General features: G+C 41.6%; 2 protein-coding genes and 1 long non-coding RNA gene across 3 annotated transcripts in view; 1 reads left to right on the forward strand and 2 right to left on the reverse strand.

Annotated features, from left to right (window-relative positions):
- Positions 1–1,914, forward strand: part of galnt9 (polypeptide N-acetylgalactosaminyltransferase 9) — a 90,898-nt gene extending 88,984 nt beyond the window's left edge. The window contains exons 10-11 of the mRNA XM_034872415.1: positions 1,423–1,590; positions 1,761–1,914. Of these exons, the coding sequence (XP_034728306.1) occupies positions 1,423–1,590; positions 1,761–1,907 (315 nt within the window). The 3' untranslated portion in view covers positions 1,908–1,914. The remainder of the gene's footprint in view (positions 1–1,422; positions 1,591–1,760) is intronic.
- LOC117945133 overlaps positions 1–8,821 on the reverse strand; it is a 9,787-nt gene extending 966 nt beyond the window's left edge. The window contains exons 1-2 of the long non-coding RNA XR_004656735.1: positions 8,811–8,821; positions 4,068–4,074 (exon numbers count right to left, since the gene is read on the reverse strand). This is a non-coding gene — a long non-coding RNA (uncharacterized LOC117945133). The remainder of the gene's footprint in view (positions 1–4,067; positions 4,075–8,810) is intronic.
- Positions 8,822–15,801: 6,980 nt separating this feature from the next.
- On the reverse strand, positions 15,802–18,672 carry rpl35 (ribosomal protein L35). Its single transcript, XM_034872422.1, has 4 exons — positions 18,554–18,672; positions 17,907–18,043; positions 16,812–16,893; positions 15,802–15,988 (listed from the first exon to the last, which is right to left on the reverse strand). Exons 1-4 carry the CDS (start codon positions 18,554–18,556, stop codon positions 15,839–15,841), a joined length of 372 nt encoding a protein of 123 aa, XP_034728313.1. The 5' UTR covers positions 18,557–18,672; the 3' UTR covers positions 15,802–15,838.
- Positions 18,673–18,715: the final 43 nt, after the last annotated feature.

Genomic DNA, 18,715 nt, shown 5'->3' on the forward strand with positions numbered 1-18,715 from the left:
TGAGGTTGTGGATGGCCTTGAATGCAAACAGGAGCACTTTGAATTGGATACGGAACTGGACCGGGAGCCAGTGGAGCTGTTGGAGCACAGGAGTGATGTGGTGGATGGAGGGAGGGGGGTTGAGTTATGATGCGGGCAGCTGAATTGTGGACCAGCTGAAGTTTATGGAGGGTTTCGTGATGTAGGCCGAAGAGCAGAGAGTTACAGTAATCCAGACGGGAAGTGATGAGACTGTGGACAAGGATGGCGGCAGTGTGGGGGGTAAGGGAGGGGCTGAGGTGATTGATGTAGACCGGGTAACGGTATTGATATGGGGTTGAAAGGCTAATGTGCTGTCAAGGATGACACCCAGACTCTTAACCTTTAAGATGTTTTCGGAAAAAAAAGGTTTTTGTTTTTTTTGCAAACACATGCTACATATAATATATATAGCATGTGTTTGCATCATAAAGCATTGGAAGACACATTGTTATAAGTCCGCTGTTGAGCAGTGTGAACTCAGAGACGTTGTGTTTCATTGATTCTTCCTACGGTAACACAGCATAGCTTCCTACACTGGTGTGTTTGGGAGTCATGTATGTGTGTTCCCCTCAACGCAGGGCTGCTGTCGCTGCTGTAGACCTTCCTGTCTTTGGCATCTCATTTTTTCAGAGAGGATCACTCCCATAAATAATAAATGCTATCTCTACTGTATTCTTACGTAATAGACACGTATCATCACCGAGCCGAGGAGTACTCAGTCAGGGATCACGTTTTGGTTTGGGGAAATAATGCGGCATTAATAGCTGGCCACTGTGGTTTCTGTGAAGTGCTGTACACTGAAACCACATGCTATAAAGAAACAGTCCAACATTTTCAAATCCCGGAAGTTTACTGTACCAGTCTAAAAATAAAATGTTAAGGCAAAAATACAATAACTACATTTTTAGAAGACCTGATTGTGACTTTTTGACATCTTTTACCATATAAAAAGCTACATGTACTTTGCCTATTAATAGTTCCCCACCTATGATGGAATGCATATGAATAATATGAATGAAATTTAACTTAATTATGTTTTTAGTCCACAACGGGCTGTAAATAATCTAAATAACATTTATTGTTTGGAACACACTGTTGAAATGGCCAAGGACCTGTTTGAGCTGCCTTTAACATTCTGCTAGGATTATCCAAAGGCAGAATGCGGTATCAACATTTTCCATAAGTTCTTTGCCAACTATCCTTTGTGTAAAATAACTTACTTAAAAATGCAAAAAAATGAAAGAATAATGACTTTTCTATCCAGCCATCCACCGCCGACCAGTCTGAAAACGTTCAACCCTACTGCTGCTGACTGAGGCGCTCTCCTAAAAAGTCAAGTGTCTGTTTTTTGAAGCTGTGATCGTTCTCCAGCGTAACACTTTGGTTTTCTCTGTGTTGCAGCTTGCCCGCTACGCTAACGAGGGGCTTCTCCAGCTCGGACCCCTGGGGTCGACCACCTTCCTGCCTGACACAAAATGCCTTGTTGACGATGGCAGAGGACGCACTCCGAGACTTAAAAAATGTGACGCTGTTTCAAGGAAGTCCCAGAGGCTTTGGGACTTCACACAGGTAAAAAGAAAACCGGTTTGGACCCGGAGTTTCACCAGTGCATCATTTTAGACCATGCAATGAGGGGTAAAACGAGACATATGCTACTGAAGACATAACATGGGAGTTATTCTGTTAATAAGGTCTTTGTACAGATTTGGTCTTATTTTCACCGTTTTTTTTTCTTGCAGAATGGCCCGATCATCAGCAGGGACACCGGTCGATGCTTGGAGGTAGAAATGTCCAAAGATGCTAACTTTGGCCTTCGCCTGGTGGTCCAGAGATGCTCTGGTCAGAAATGGATGATACGCAACTGGATTAAGCATCCGAGGCATTAAAGCTGGACTTGGGCAGTGTTTCAAGTCACAGTCGGATCTCAAACTGTGAACACTTCAGAAAAGGAGCAGAAACTGGTGGTGCTAGTGTGTGGTATTTCCCACTACAGACCTCACAGCACAGACAGCTTCCCTCAGGCCACAGAGCTTTCCAACACCGAGTATTAAAGAAGACTCTGATCAATTCATGTGTTCCACTGAGCTGCACGTTCACAGAGACCTTACGGCAGAAATGGCCCACATGTCTGACATTCAGCTTCATGTATAGAACAACGTAACAAGACATCTGAGTGTAGCCCCTGAAGTTCAAGATCCAGTCATTCTTATGTTTCTACTGTACAACTATCGGATTTGTGGAGATGAGAAAGAGAGTGTTTTTTCTCCTCAGTGCATCTGAGCAAATCAAAATATACGATTGGGTCGGTTGCCACATCAGAGTGATTATTTAAGGCTGTGATTTGGAAAATTGCTTTGGACATATTGTGCCACACTGACGAGACATGTAACAGGCTTCAAAGGGGCCGGCCATCATCGGACCGGGAGGCGTTTCACCTGCTACTGTGCTTCTCCCACAGACTACAGTTCTTTCTTTCTTTGGACTGTATTGCTCTCTGAGGACAGGAGCAATCATGTGCCTTTTTCTCATTTTTCTGTCTAATCTGACCAGGGAATGTCAGTCCCAAAAGCATGTAGAAAATTATTTGGAAATTATTAATATATAAAACAATGTATAAAACAGTCTAATGATAGTAATATATTGTAAAAAGTGAAAAATGGATATCCGTCCTCTGATAACAGTCAGGATAATAAAATCATTTTTATGATGAGCAACCTCTCCGCCTTTCTCTTTTTAAGCATTTGCATAACTTCTGTTGTCGATTCAAAGAGTCAGCGTCAACCTTCGCTCCCTGACGAACTTGGTTGGCTGCGTGTTCCATAAAAACTCTGCAGTTTCTTTTGTTCTCTTTTAATTTCTCCAACACAGCACCATTGCTTGTCTTTTGTTGTGCATGTAGACCCAGCCACCTTGTACCTCCATCTGGTCTCTGGCCCTGTGTGCTGTAATTGTTCCAACACGGCCAAAGATGTTCAGGTCATCAGAAAGTAACAATTCCAATTATTCAACTCTCAAAGATTCTTCTTACTTACAATTTTTTTTTCTTATGTCCAGCCACAAATGGGGCAGTGCTTTTAACTTCAAAATCAAAACATGTTCAAGAGACGCTCACAATTTTTATTTTTTTATTTTTACAGTTACATTATGTAAGTCACCACTTTTGACATACATTCAAATCCTATATTAATAAATATATAGTTTATGATTATAATACACAAACTGTTTTTTCACTAGCAAGGACCACACCAACAATGTGTTAGTTGAAGATTTAATGGACACTATGAATGTCCAGATGGATGAATAGCTGTGGATGTTGTCTGATGGCTGGTCTGGGAGGATGTATGTTGACCGGGTGGAGGAGACTCAAAGTGGGGGGGGGGGTTCCGTCTCGGAAGCGGCTTTTGCCCGAATAGTTTACAGACCCCCAGACAGTACCTAGAGGAGACATGAGAGAGGTGTGCACCGGGACGAACAGGAAGGACCGAGGGGGATGGATGAAGGGTGAGTCAAGCAATCAGAGACACATGAGCCTGGCTGCGCAGGTTTGCGCAGAGGTGCGGCTTAGGCACGGCCCTGCTCCCGAACCTAAGTTAACAAATTAACTCCATTAGGTTCTGGTCTTCCTACCCTGTTCCTGTTATAGCTGGCCACACCGTTTGCCCAACAAGGTGTCCATTATCAGGAACTAATGGACAACAGGGAAGCCTGAGCCTCTGCCAGACTGAGTCATTACCTGAAGGGACACCTCAAAGGGCATTAACCCGCTTATACCATCACTTGCCAAAGATATATATGTATATACCAATATATAATCCTTATATTTTCATGCATACACAAAACCTCTTTTCATGGTAATACCTGAAGGTTTGACTAATATCTGGAACAATCATTCCCATCCTATAAGGTTTCCATGTTCACTGCTACAGATCCTAGATTTTCCAGTTGACAAGTGAAGCTTTCTTTCCCCAGTGTTTCAACAGTAATGCTGTTTTTATTAATTTTTTTACAGGGGGCTCTGTGCGTTTTCCAACAGCATGCAACTGAACCAGATGCCTGGTTTATTTTGGCGTGAGAACAAGGCATGAAAACTTGTCTCTTACTTTCCCTTTGACACAGACATCATATGCAGCAGCATGTAAGCTAGAAAAGGGCTGTCTATCCTGAAAGCACTGAACACATTTGTTGCGTTCACAAGAGGCTGCCGCGTGTGTCCAATCTATTTCTCCACTCTCCTCAAGCCCAGATATACCGAGCATTTTAGCACGCAATGGCTTTTTACTGGGGTTAGCCATGCTATCCAACCCACATGTTCCAAAGGCCTATTTTAATTTAGTTTCCAGCTGGTTTGCCCTGAGAGATTGCCTGCACTTGCCACCATGTCATGCTTCTTTGCCTCTAATCATTTCATATAAGCGATGCATCATCTGTGTGTCCTCTAAACGGAGACTGCTTCAGCCCCTGCAAGGTAATGTCTTTTTCTGGTCTCAGACAAGGTTTACAAACACACTGCCAGTGCAATGTCTCACAGCCTACATGTCAGGAAATAGCTTGAACCGTTAAAATTGTTATTCTAACAAAATGGGTTTTCCCGGACCTAACTCTTGCAGAATAATGTCCCACACCTGATAGAAAGGATTGACTCAGTGGGTTGCAGCTCTGTGCCACAGAAGCTCGCCTACCTAGTCGATTTATAGCGGCCTCCGAGGAAGTGTGGTGCAGATGGCAGACAGCAGAGACTGAGAGCCACAGAACTCTAAGTGGTTTAGCTGTATTCACATAAATGTATGTATGACCAAAGATGATAAATGAGACAAATGTCCTGAGAAGATTATTTGAATTTATGGTTGAAATTACTGTTGGAGGGATAGTGGTACTGCTGCAACTACAATCAAACCTTTATGTATCAAACACCTGGAAATCCAGACCCACATCCGAAAGGTTAAGGGTCTGTCAATGAGTAATGAAAATGGCCCAATTTAGGGCCGGCACCAAGCGTGCATTTGAAAATCTAACTGCCCGCAATTGGACCAATCACCACGACCAATCAGAACAAAACACAAGGTGAGTTACAAGTACCCGGTCGGCAAAAGAGAGAAAACGTCCCTCTTTGAGCGCCGTCTTCTGTTCCTCTTTTAGATAAAAAGCCAAGTCTAACTCGTTCATTGTGCGGCCAAAGCCGTTTCAAGCAACTGGTCTTCATCCTTAGCCATCAATGTTCCAATATTTTCTATGTTTTGCATTGCTTTCTTTACAGTGCTGTCGTTATCAGTTCAGCTCGCATACGGGCCCCGCCTACATCAGATACAGCGATGTGATTGGTGCAACTTGCTTCTGGCACCGCCTACATCAGATACACTGATGTGATTGGTGCAGCTCGGCTACAAGGGCATAGTTAATGAGCAGCATTACTCAATGCCAGAGTGACTCGCTAAGAAAACTCGAATCGTCTCATGAGATCTCTGATTTCCGGGGAATCAAACATCCCCCTCATGTTGAATGTTTCCAGAGCCTAGAGGCTGCATCATCTTGGACACACAACAGTCACAATGATTCTTTGAGTCCATGTCTCGCAGAGCGTGTGAAGAAACACAGTGTAACTGACAGTTTCAAACTCAAAGAATACATTGAGGTTGGATTATAATTAGAAGTTAGGTTTGTGAATTAAAATTAGGGATTAAGGCCAACAGAAGTCACAATAGCTTGTGCACAAAGTGTGTGTGTGTGTGTTAGCTTGTGTGCACAGTATTAGCGCTGCATGCTTGAGCATCAGACAAAGGTGGAAGAGAAAGGTTCGTCTGCATTAAAGATTTAATTTTCCCTTAGACCGGATGACAGACTGACAGTGAGTGATGAGCCGGTGGAAGGTGAGGTGTGTGGGTGTGTGTTTGTGCATGTGTGCGTGTGTGCATGCGTGTGTGAGAAAGACAGGGAGCTGGAGGCCGGAACTGGTGCCGAGTGCTGGTGTTGGAGGTTGGATGGACAAGGACGCCACATCTGTCTCATGAGCAGCAGCCTTCTCTTTTACGCCTGGGCTGAGCCAAGAGGGAGAGGTGACTTCATCATTCAGACAGCTGTGGGCTGAGGGTGGAGGGGCATGGGGGGGAGGGGGCAGGGGGCAGGGCAGGGTATGCTTTCATCTGCGTCTGATAGAAGTGTTGAAACACAAAAGTGTTAAAAAAGGCAGCACTTCCATTGTGAGACCAAACTAATGCTAAGTCCCTGGACCGCCATGGACACTGTTTGCACATCTATTCATAACTGGGAGAAAGCCCAGAGAGAAATTGGAGGTTTGTTTATCTGAAGAGAAACTGACAGCAACTACCGCCGTGTTGGGTGAGCGCAGAGACCTGTGGACAGAGTCAATACGGGAAATAGGTACAAACGTTCAATTAAGAAGTTTAAGGGGCAAAACCGCAAACCTTTAATTTTAGATGATGAACGTTACTGTAGATTTATTTGATAGAGAATGGTATGCAATGCAGACTATGTTTAGAGATACTGTACAGATAAAACCAAATTCATCAAAAGTTCTTTCAATTTGTAAAAAAATAAAAATGAAATATTACATTATTTTTAACAGAAATGACTCTGTCTACCTAAATCCATTGCTGGGGATTACATATTAAAAAAAATAATAATAATACGCATACATTTTCCTGTGGTCTGGAAAACAGCCAGGCTTTATGGGGACTGAGTGGATCATTACTGCAAAGATTAATGTCATACAGTTTCTAAGCCCCCATATAATAATAGTTTATTAGCACCCATTCAGGACTTTCCTTCAGGACTGACCTAAGAGGAAGTATTTCTTCTTGTCATATTTCTTTCGGTTGATAGTGTTCTATTTGCACTGATAATGAAAGAATACTCAAATAAACATAATATAGCAATACTAAATAATAATATGGGGTATATAGTAATACGTAAAGTATATGTGTGGCTTTGCCTGGGCAGAATGCCAACTTTTAAAAGAGGGTACTTATGTATTTTCTTTCGGAGAAGATTGATCCCACTCTGTGTGTTAGGGGCTAGGGCTGGAGCTGGGAGACAGTTAGCTTAGCTTAGCATAACATCTGGAAGAAGCAGCTAGCCGGGTTCTCATCAAGGTTAGAACACATGCCTTTCAGCAGCCATAAGTTGACAGAACTAACATGTTGTATTTTGTTTGGATAATCAGATACAATTTGTCCATTAGTACACTTCAGAGATGCTGGTTGGTGTATTTTGGAACTTTAGAGAGAGGCAGGCCTGCTGTTCCCCTTGCTTTTAAGTTTTTTTTTGCTTAGTGCGGGTAATTGCCTCCCAACTCTAGGTCCGCACTAGAGAGAGGTATCTTTTTAATTGTACGCTCAGAAAAAGAGCAAATATGCACATTTCCCTTTACGTATTACGTAACAGTATGTCCTGTATAAACTTCTAAATGAGTACAGTATAACTGTGTGAATTTGGGACCTGAGCACCTTCAGTCCAAAACTAAGTTAGAATATTTTTACTCTTTAGGGTGACAGATTTCAATTCTCAGATTCCAGACAAAGCCACGGATCAGACAACAGATGTCATGTGTTTTTGTAGTGTGCATTTACAGCGTCTCATATACACACTCGTACATGCATATCATGAATAATTCCTCGAAAATGTTGAACACATGCACCCCTGCGAGAGAAAACATAGAGGGATGTAGGAGTGAAAACAGAGCATAGCACTCAAGGACAAAATATTATGAAGACTTTGAAACCCACCGTGCTCTCCCGGCTCGGATCAGAGCTCCAAACCAGACACTCACTGTTGACAGCTAACAGCAAGATCAAACATCTCGCAGAGTAGCTCATCTCTTTATCTCTATGTGGATCTCTTTAGGTGCACCTTATCAACAATAATTGTTTTATTCTGTCAATACTGCAAAGGGTCGATGGAGATTTCAGACCGTTTTAATGTACGAGCTGATGGGATGAGAGAGGGAAGAGCGCTGGTACGTGCTTGAACAGCTTGTGGATCTTATAATGAGATCTCCAGAGATGAGCAGCACCGTAGCTCCAAGACACAATTAGGCCTAGCGCTGCTCTGCCTCCAAGATGGAACTGCGTAGGCAGCACCGAGGTGGTATGTGTACATGTGGGGGGGGGGTGTTTGTGTGTGAGTTTACGTCCTGGTATAGTAAAGACTCAAGCAACGCAACAAACAACTAACCATTTCTCAAGGGCTAACTACAGCATCCACACAAAATCACCTGTTTCCTCCAAATGGACCATATGGCCTGTGATATATATATATCTAATGTTCAATTAAAAACTTGATTTGCTATTGGTTTGGTTAGGTTTCCCATGCCAGTCATAGTGTAGCATTGTTTGGGGTAGATGTAGCTTGTAGTCGTGAGCAGGTGAGACCGAGACCACGTTGTCAAGTTGGGATACTTTTTGCAAACCTAAGTTAAGTCGATAAGAGAAAATAGTGTTACAAAAATAAACGGAATTCAGGAAAGCTTTCACAAAATGTAAGAATGAGAGACACAAATATCACAGTATAGGAAAATAATATACACTGTTTCCTAAAAACCTAACAACAAGTCATTCCTGAGGGGACTTGTTGAGGGCCCTCCTCCCTCAGTTTTCCCCTCTTCCTCTAATTGCTCTCTACCTGGAGCAAACACAACTACCACATGATACAGGCCTGAAGCCCGCCCCTCAAATTGGGACATACCAACTTTACCCAGCAGGGGTGGCTCAGGTGACTAGTCATTGTAAAAGCTTCATTCAGCCAACATGAACACATCTATAACACTAGACATTTACACATTTTATAGTATAATTAACATCAAAATATGAAGAATGGTTAGGCTAACCATAGGTTGCATATTGTGATCATTAACAGAACATATGAACTTGATAAATAAACATATATACAGGTAATATTTAAGGTCTGTCTTTAGGGCTTAAATAGGTAGCATACAGCTACTGTGACGGCAGCCATGCGCTCCGTCACAATCATGCTAGGATTTTATATATTGATGATTCTCCTTTCTGTAGCTAGTCCGATCACATTCACTCTGCAGACGAAGCTCCGGGCTGGTTTTGAAACCTAAAGAGTACCCAGCCCCTCAACAAGATCTCTGGCCAGTTGGTTTGGACTGCAGCAGTCGCTGATGCTCAAATAATTCCAACTACGGAAGAAAGTGCTCCAGGGTTCCAAATAACTGCTGTAAACCAGTAAGGTCTGGAGATGCCTTTAGGCGCTGATTTGGCATATGAATATAGAAACAGGTTTGATCTGTTCACTGGGCTTGCATTTCATATGATAGAGAAGGACGAGTTGTCTCCAGGGTGTTTGGGTCCCATGTGTTCATAAAACAGGGACAGTTATTGGACAAACTGGAGGAATTTAGCATGTGAAATGAGCATCAACATCGATCCAACCTGTCTTTTCACCACAGGAACGAGCTGCAAAGCATCTGTCCAACTAAATATAAGTCTTTGGTATTGATCAGCCATTCTCCCTTGACACAAACTTAAAAACTTCACACGTTTTTTCAACCCCAACCTGATCCACAGGCCCGTTTCAAAAAGCAGGTTTAATGAAAACTGAGTTTGTTAACCTTGAGATGAGGGAAACAGAACCTTAGTTAGAAACAAGCTAGAGGACATAAAAAATAAGGGGAGTAATTAATGAACTTAAAGGAGAATTTTAGTCTATTTCAACATGTAGCAACGTTTTTTTTTAAATGTGGAGTGCTGTCAATAGTGAGACAAATGAAACCAATTGTTGCTGCCTACACCGAGTTATCCTCCTCCAGAGTTAACACCCAACAGGCTTGAACAGGGCAAGTTTTAAACTTGTTTTTTTGCCTTAAGGCATGTTCAAAATGTCATTACAAGTTCCTACCAATGTGCAGTTATTCCTTCCAAGTGCACAGAGTGAATTTGATTGCAGTAGATATGACAGAAAGGCATTAATGTCAGCTACTGCACGTACCTCTTTGTATTTTTTGTTTTCTGGGGAAGTCAATTCAAACACAACTTTTCTGTCTTTTTGTCACATCTACTGCAGTCAAATTCCCTGTGTTCACTTTGAAGGAATAACTGCATATCGGGAGGCCCTTTTAATCACATCTTGAGCCTGTGTAGAGGTTAAAAACACGTTCCAAACTTGCCCTGTTTGCGTCTGTTGGGTGCTAACTCTGGCAGGAGGATAACTCGGTGTAGGCAGCACCGATTGGTTACATTTGTCTCGCTACTGACAGCGCTTCACATTTAATAATAAAAAATCAGAGCTACATCTTGAAATTGACTAGAATTCTCCTTTAAAATGACTCGGTGGACAAAATCACCACTCTAGAGAAATCTGAATGTGGCTTTTCCTGCTAGATGTGTAAATGAGTATAAGTCGGTGCTGTGTTGTCTAACATAAGATTTAAGCATCCAATCCAATTATGATGAATTTTGTTCAAAATGTTTCCATTGACCGTACCACCATTGGTTTTGTCATTTTATTACACCAATCCTGTTATACATTATCTGTTACTCTCCATTTCAGAATTCTAGATATACGTTAGTAAGCAGTGAATACAAGAGAGGTATAATCTTCTTATTCTGAGGTTGGTATAATACAAGGTTAGAGGAAGCTGCTTGCAGAGCTTACTACATTCCCACACACACCACCACCACCGCCACCACCACCACCCCCCAGTCTGCGGGGCCCAAAGGGTTGCTTTATGCTAATAAGCTCCGTCAAGGTCAGCCAGTCTTTCCGCTGCTCCCCCATCCCTGTGTTCTTTCCCCATCGTAGACAGTGATGACTTTAATGGCACCATTTCCCAAAACAGCACAATGACTTGAGGGGGAATGCATTACCCATGGCAACATTTGAGATTATTTGCCACAGCAATGTTTCCCAACTTTTTCTGCAGCTTCACCCCACCAGAGCTCTCTCAGAGTGTTTTCTGCTTGTTTCTAACAATACATTGGCTACTCTACATATCAACACTGTGGCCTTGCAGAAATGGATCAGTGAACATTGATAAACTGAGTTTCCATATTGGTAGATCCTTAAGAATCAGCTCATGAATTAAACGCTACAGTAATGAAAGTTGAAGTGAGGTCTGTTGCACACTGTGTGATATATTCTTGTGGAGTGCGGATATTTGGTGTGAGCGGCACACTGATGAGGGAGGAGAAACACAGTGAGAGGCAGTAGTTACTGACAAAAAGTCCCATTTTGGTGTTGAGGATTATTGGGATGGGTGTTTATGTCACTTGCCTAAAACCCTGTCAAAGGCACATGGTGTGAGGCAGAGAGTGGAGTCTGTGGTGCACATGGACACACATCTTCTGCTATGACTCAGCAACTCTGGCTGTGGATGTTGGCTAATTTCACTTTGACATAATTCCCTCAAGCAGAAAAGAGTGAAAGCCAGTGTGATATTATAAGTGCAGTGTACATACGGGTTACTATCTTTGTGATTGTCCTCTATAGATGTCAAAGAATGCCCCCCAGCTGAAGTGTCCCTGCTGCTCACTGTCAACATGTTTGGCTATTTGCCTAATAACACTGAGCTGGTATCTCGCCCCTGGCTATTCTCATGCTGAAATATTAATGCATACTCTTTCTACACCTCAAGGGCATTCACTTTCTTTTGGGAAAGGCTTTCATGTTAAATCCACTCTGGACTTTTCAGTCCGTTGCAGATCGTTTTTAGTGATTTCTAGTAGCCTATAGTAGTAGTATATAGTAGTATAGTAGTGCTGAGAGGACATTTGGTCCAACTGGATTCTTCTCAGTTCCATTCTGTGTATAGAGGGACCAGTGTGTGATTTCATTTTACAAAAAAACTTGGGCTGAAACAATTCCTTAAAGGTCCAATATGTAATGTCTTTACTGTAATAAATACAAAAATGACCCTAATGTCATCAGATATTAAGGAAATATGCAAAGTGGAAAGAAACCAATGCTAATGCCATTATTTTCACCTTCTGTAATTTGGCCTGTGTGATGGTATCAACTGGCCGGTTTGACAGACGTGTGTTGTGTACCTGTCACTATTACATATCACACGCATCGGAGTGTGAATGTGTGTGAATGTTTATCTGATGAGCAGGTGGCACCTTGTACGGCAGCCCCAGCCACAGTGTATGAATGTGTGTGAATGATGAATGTTTCCTGTAGATGTAAAAGCGCTTTGAGCAGTTGTTAAGACTGGAAAAGCGCTATATAAATACAGCACATTTACATTTACCTTTAAGTAACACAAACACTTTTTTGGGATTATGTTTAGAGGCTTTTCCCTTTTGTTATAGTGACAGTGGTTAAGACATGAAAGGGGGAGAGAGATGGGGGAAGATAGACATGAAAGGGGGAGAAATGGGGGATGACACACAGAACAGGGCCGCAGGTCGGATTTGAACCCGGGACGCTGCAGGACTCAGCCTACATGTTGCTCGGTGAGATGGAGGCCGCCCCGGGACAATTTGATTCCTATAAATCTTTATTACTTGATCGATTATCTTGATTTTTCTAGAACGTTAACGTTACACCGCTCACTGTTTCAGCACAGGTGAATATTACTATCGCACGATGAGCTGACACTGGTACCGGACTAATTACGGACAGTGAAAATTTGTGGACTCTATTGTTATTACCCGTCTTCTTCTTCTTCTTCTTCTTCTTCTTCTTCTTCTTCTTCTAAGAAATGTTTTACTAGACAGTAAACAAACCCTAATTAAAGGCCAAACACCTAAACTATGCTGTAATTAGTACATTAATAAGATATGATAAGACTTTAAATGCAATTACATCAAAACAAGGAAATGTGTGGTAAAATATAGTAGTAATATGGTCAAATAAGTTAAATATTAATATATGACATTAATTTTAGGTGGACATGTTTGTCCTCCCACGACACCAGAGGAACTTTTTATTTCAAGTATTTGGCTTTAGAGGTAATCTCAGATATCACTTAGAAACATCACTGCCCCCTACAGTCCATTTAACTCAGACATCTCTACAGAACAACACTGCTACATACAGTCCATTTAACTCAGACATCTACAGAACAACACTGCTACATACAGTCCATTTAACTCAGACATCTCTACAGAACAACACTGCTATATACAGTCCATTCAACTCAGACATCTCTACAGAACAACACTGCTACATACAGTCCATTTAACTCAGACATCACTACCAAACAACACTGCTACATACAGTCCATTTAACTCAGACATCACTACCAAACAACACTGCTACATACAGTCCATTTAACTCAGACATCTCTACAGAACAACACCGCTACATACAGTCCATTTAACTCAGACATCTCTACAGAACAACACTGCTACATACAGTCCATTTAACTCGGACATCACTACCAAACAACACTGCTACATACAGTCCATTTAACTCAGACATCTCTACAGAACAACACCGCTACATACAGTCCATTTAACTCAGACATCACTACCAAACAACACTGCTACATACAGTCCATTTAACTCAGACATCTACAGAACAACACTGCTACATACAGTCCATTTAACTCAGACATCTCTACAGAACAACACTGCTACATACAGTCCATTTAACTCAGACATCACTACAGAACAACACCGCTACATACAGTCCAGTCCAGAGAAAGAGAAAGAGAAAGAGATTGACTGACACAAGAGATTTAACTGTATGATTGATACTGTTTTTGATTTTTTTTTTCAGTTTTAAAGAGTTGTCTGCAATCTGCGTGGCAATAAAGATGTGACCGCTTTAAACTCTTAAATTAGATGCTTATTATAAAAAAAAGGTATTAAAGGAACATGCTGCTGTTTGGTGTAATAGGGCTTATCACACTCTCCCCTAGCTGCAGATGGGGGGCGCAATGCATTTTTTGTCTCAGTGCATGCATTGTTTTAGTCCGGAGCAACACTGCTAGTTAGCTTAGCATAGTGAATGGAATCTTATTTTGCCGGTTAGCATGTTGTGAGTAAAAGTGAGCCAACAAAAATCAACCTAATTACTTACTGTGGCCTGCGTGTTCACGAGTACAACTCTCACATCGCTCCATTTGTGCATGTATAGATACTGATCATGTTTGTGTAATGTGTGTAATAACAACAGAGTGTTACACATTGGAATTTCCCTTTGTGGGATTAATAAAGAATACATTATTATTATCAAGTTCCTCCTACTACCTGCCAGTAAGCATTTCATTTAGTTGCTTACATACAGTTTATGCAAATTAAATTTCAGCTGACTGTACTAGACAGTAGATGTGTTCATGTTTCATATTTTTAATACATTTAAGCTCTGTATTTTAATCAGCTAAACACTTCTCTGGTTCAAATGGCCTACATTGCCACAAGGTATGGATTATATAAGACTGTTAGTTCATAGGTTGGGATCATCTATCACAACATGGAGACAGTATCACAATCCAGAGATAGCTTTATGATGTCTGCAAGTTATCATACTTGTTGCAGTGTTAGCGTGTAATTTACTTAATCTACGTTTTCACTCATCAGCTGCTGTTCATCCCAACTCTGCTTATGAATCTATGACTCTCCACAGGAAACTATCATTATACTTATATATAACGGGTATTAAGCTACAGCCTTCTCACTCGCTGTCATCAAAGAGGTGTGAGGCTCCATCAGGACAGGCCCCCCATCCAGACAGGACATGAGAACACACGAGGACACAAACCCAGTGAGAATCTGGCTGTTCCCTTACAGGATGTCAGGGTTGTTTCACCATAGATTTCTGAATAAAGCAGATAATATGCTTGTAGCAGAATTCAGAATCTAGTGATTAGTACGGACTTAACTGTCATTTGGTGTACTGAATATTTAGAAAGTGTACTGCCTGGTTAGGTAGACTCAATTCATTTTAAATAAGCAGTGACAGCCACACAAACAGTCAGTTTCTTGGTAGAACACGGAGTTACCACAAAGGTTAAGAAGAATACTTATTACACACTGGTTATGCATACAGATGTTTTCTGTGAAGTTCAGTGTTAATATAATGCACAACTATTAAATGAAGTTTAACCCTCATGTTGTCCTTGGGTCAAATTTGACCTTTTTTTTTAATCACAAAAGAATGGCCTTTAAAATAAGCGCTGAAAAGGTCATTAGAAATGGCAAATAAATGGAGAAAACAAAAGGCACCCACTACATTGAAAAAGTGACAATGTGTTTTTTTTCATGGTTGACGGGATGACAATGCTTAAAAATAATCATACACTATTTTGCCAACATGAAACCTTAATGTCTGCTGTGTATTTTTGGATAATACATTAATTATCTAACTGCAACATGTTGCACAATATGTGCATTTAATAACACCTGGGTTTGATCTTTAATTGCACACTGAAAGCATTAGACATGCTGTGTAGTGCTTCAGCCGTCCTGAGGGGCTGCTTTAACGCGTTGAATGTTAAAGCAGAAACGTCTCAGAGCTTCCACCCCACCCCTGATACTACCTGAAGGTTTCCATCACATGGGCTCATTGATTCATGACATCTCCACCAGAATAGGCAGAAGGAAAAAAAATATACAACCCTAACGCCTCAGCAGCTAATTTGTTTTTCCTACCTCCGATTTGATTGTTCACAGCAGTATTAGATAAGAAAAAGATTACATTTCAACATTTAAAGAAACTAAAGATTGTACTATACCCATGAGCCCATTTTCAGCATCTGGAGAAATCGTTATGCATTGTTATGGATTATATCTGCTTCAATGTATTTAAGGGATTGCTTTAAGTGTTATGTTTGTGGAAAAAACACAAAATAAATTATTTTACACAGATTTTATTTTGTCAATAGAAAAAGCCTCTAAGCTTTGACTGCAAATTTGCGGATGGAGTAGAGGAGGTCTTTCCTCTGCTGTTTCTTGGTGCGCAGGCTCTCCTCATGCTTGTTGAGCCGGCGGCGCAGAGCTCTCGTCTTCTTGGGTCTCAGGTCCAAGGGCTTGTACTTCTTACCCTAAAAGATATTAAGTACACATACAGTGGAGCTGATTTTTTATTTGAACCTCGAAGGACAGGAAAAAATGTTAACCTGCAACCGTGGTGAAAATCTAAAAATCATAACCATAAATTGGAGCTTAATTCTTGCAGTGACGAGATTGTGCAACAGTTTATTGATCACCCAGTGAACATCCAAATCAAAATAACGTCATGTAAACCATAGGCGGAAGTAGCCGAGGGGTCAGGACCTACCCCGTCTGAGTGTATAACAACTGAGGTATTTTCCGCTATGTAAGCGATTGTGACCTAGCTCCCCCCACCACGCTGCCATTCTGTACTGTTACACTATGCTATGACAAGTATGAATGAAACACTAAGTTGTTACATTGTACTAATTTAGTGGGCGGCCAGGAAGTTAGCTGGCTTGCTGGGGGGGGGGGGCTCAGTTCAGCATCCTCTAATCTAGATTTATTCATCCTGTGTTTAAAGTGAATAAAATAGCCCAGCCAGTATGATTTTGGCCTTTTCATTTGTTTCTCCTTCAAAATATGCTCTTGGTAAATTCTGTTTACTGGACCACACACACACACTTGATAGCTATTTTAATGGGATGATGATATTTTACCACCATGATGTATGGATTATAAGGAATAGGTCATCTCTAGTCTCAGTCTTTTGGTAAGCAGTTGTAAGATGCATCAGCAAAACATCAGCTCAACAAGTATCATCCTCGACCAGAGAACCAAAGGGGAGAAGCTTAGCTCCCAAACAGACATGTCCTAATGTGAGGTCGGTAAGGTGCAGTGTTACTACAGTTCAGGTTAGCTGGTTGGTCTCACCTTGTAGAACTTCCTCAGGTTCTCCTTCTGTGTCTGGTTGATTACAGTCAGGACTCTGGCGATCGATTTGCGGACAACACGACTGTAATGAACAAACACCAAAGTCAGGCACTGTTTTAGTACAGCAGGATTTGATTCAATGGTGATTTAGTCTTAGCAAATTCAGCTTACACAATTCATGTTAAAATCACCACAAAAGAAAAATAAGTACATGACAACTGTTATAGAGAACTGTTTCACGTTTAATTTGCAACCCCAATGAACAGCCAAATCAAATAGTCTTATCTGTATTATTTTAGCCCATATTACGGTACTGATTATGAAGAACACTCAGGTCATCTCTAGTCTCAGTCTTTTGGTAAGCAGTTGTAAGATGCATCAGCAAAACATCAGCTCAACAAGTATCATCCTCGACCAGAGAACCAAAGCGCACATTTTGATTTGATGGAAAATGTATACATGACATGATATTATAATTACTATGAAAGAAAATAGTGGCCAAGAAAACTGTTGTACATTGAGTAGTCTGCACATGTCTAACTCCCCACTGGCTCAAAAGGTCAGATTTGACGTTTAGAAACACCTTAAACCCATTACTCTCTCAACACTTGTCAATATATGAATTAATTTGCAGCTCTAAAATCAATTTGAGCATTAAAAAGTCTCCTCAGATATGATAGCTGGTCTCTAGTGGGCTTCTTGAAGTGTTGTCTTTAAGCTTTGAGTGTCATTTATCTGCTCCAATTTTAGCTTTAGCAACATTGGACACATGTATGGTATTAATGGTCTAAAATGATGTAAAATTGGAAATTTAGTTTCATTGAAAACCATAAGGTATTCTTGAGGGAAGCCGCCAAATACTTGCATCCAAGTCTTGCTCAAACCGGGAGCAGCCCCTGTCAATGGGCCAGGTGTTCATGCCAGACCAGGGTGGTCCATAGGTCGGTCTACGGTCTATTTAGACATCAAAGACGGCACCTATTATCACGAGCGTGGAGCCAGAGACCCTCATGTAAAATCTGGGCCAACCCGGTGCTAGTAGGTCTATGTGCCAGAGTGTTAAACCATGTCATACCATAACGTTACGTTACTCACATCTTGGAGAGTTTGGACGCGGCGCCGCCGGTGACTTTGGCCACACGGAGCTGGGACAGCTCATTTTTCAGGTCGTCCAGCTGTTTAAGGAGCTCTTCCTTCTTCTTGCCCCGAAGATCTCTTGCCTTGATCTTGGCCTGGTCCGTGACAGAAGAAAACATGTAGAATGTTAAAGACAGCGCACAACGTTGGTCTCACGCCACCTGAGATCTTCTCTTCCAGACACGAGTCAGTCGAGCGTACGTGAACGCATCTCGTTGCGTTACACACCAACATAACGTATTAATTGTACCGTCACTTTACATTACACGCCACTTTGCTCTAATGTAGCCAATTAAATCATTTACCCGAATATACGCACATTTCTTCCAGTACTTAGTCAGTATTCTCGGTTAGCTGGCTATCAACAGTCGGACATGTTGCCATTAACGTTAGCTTAAAGCTAGCAACTCAGCTTAGCATCGTCGGTCAGTACCAGCGCTCCATAATATAACATTTTATTCCCTTCCAGTAGCAGCCTACTGGTCAACACTTAAACGAATACATACATGATACGCTTATCTTAACGCATATCCCGCATTTATTGAGGTTTAGTCCGGATAAACACCATAAAATCATAGTTATTTGACGAGTACAGCGCGCCTCACCATCTTCCTTCTCGCTGCCCTGTTGGAAAGGCCGGACGTACCGCGTGCTCAGAGAAAGTAGCTTCCGGAGAATTTCTTTCTTCTTCGTCGCTTTAAATGTCACGTCGCAATCCTACAGACAGCGCCGCTGACGGTGGAGCGTGGTAAAGCAGAAACAACTTA

This window comes from Etheostoma cragini, chromosome 5, assembly GCF_013103735.1.
Source record: "Etheostoma cragini isolate CJK2018 chromosome 5, CSU_Ecrag_1.0, whole genome shotgun sequence".
Taxonomy (NCBI): domain Eukaryota; kingdom Metazoa; phylum Chordata; class Actinopteri; order Perciformes; family Percidae; genus Etheostoma; species Etheostoma cragini.

Bases quoted from the DNA above. Each gene is read 5' to 3' on its own strand.
- rpl35 (XM_034872422.1), bottom strand. The intron at 16,894-17,906 runs GTGAGTAACGTA...TGTTCATTACAG, and splicing joins GCGTCCAAACTCTCCAAGAT to TCGTGTTGTCCGCAAATCGA. The intron at 15,989-16,811 runs GTGAGACCAACC...AATATCTTTTAG, and splicing joins ACCTGAGGAAGTTCTACAAG to GGTAAGAAGTACAAGCCCTT.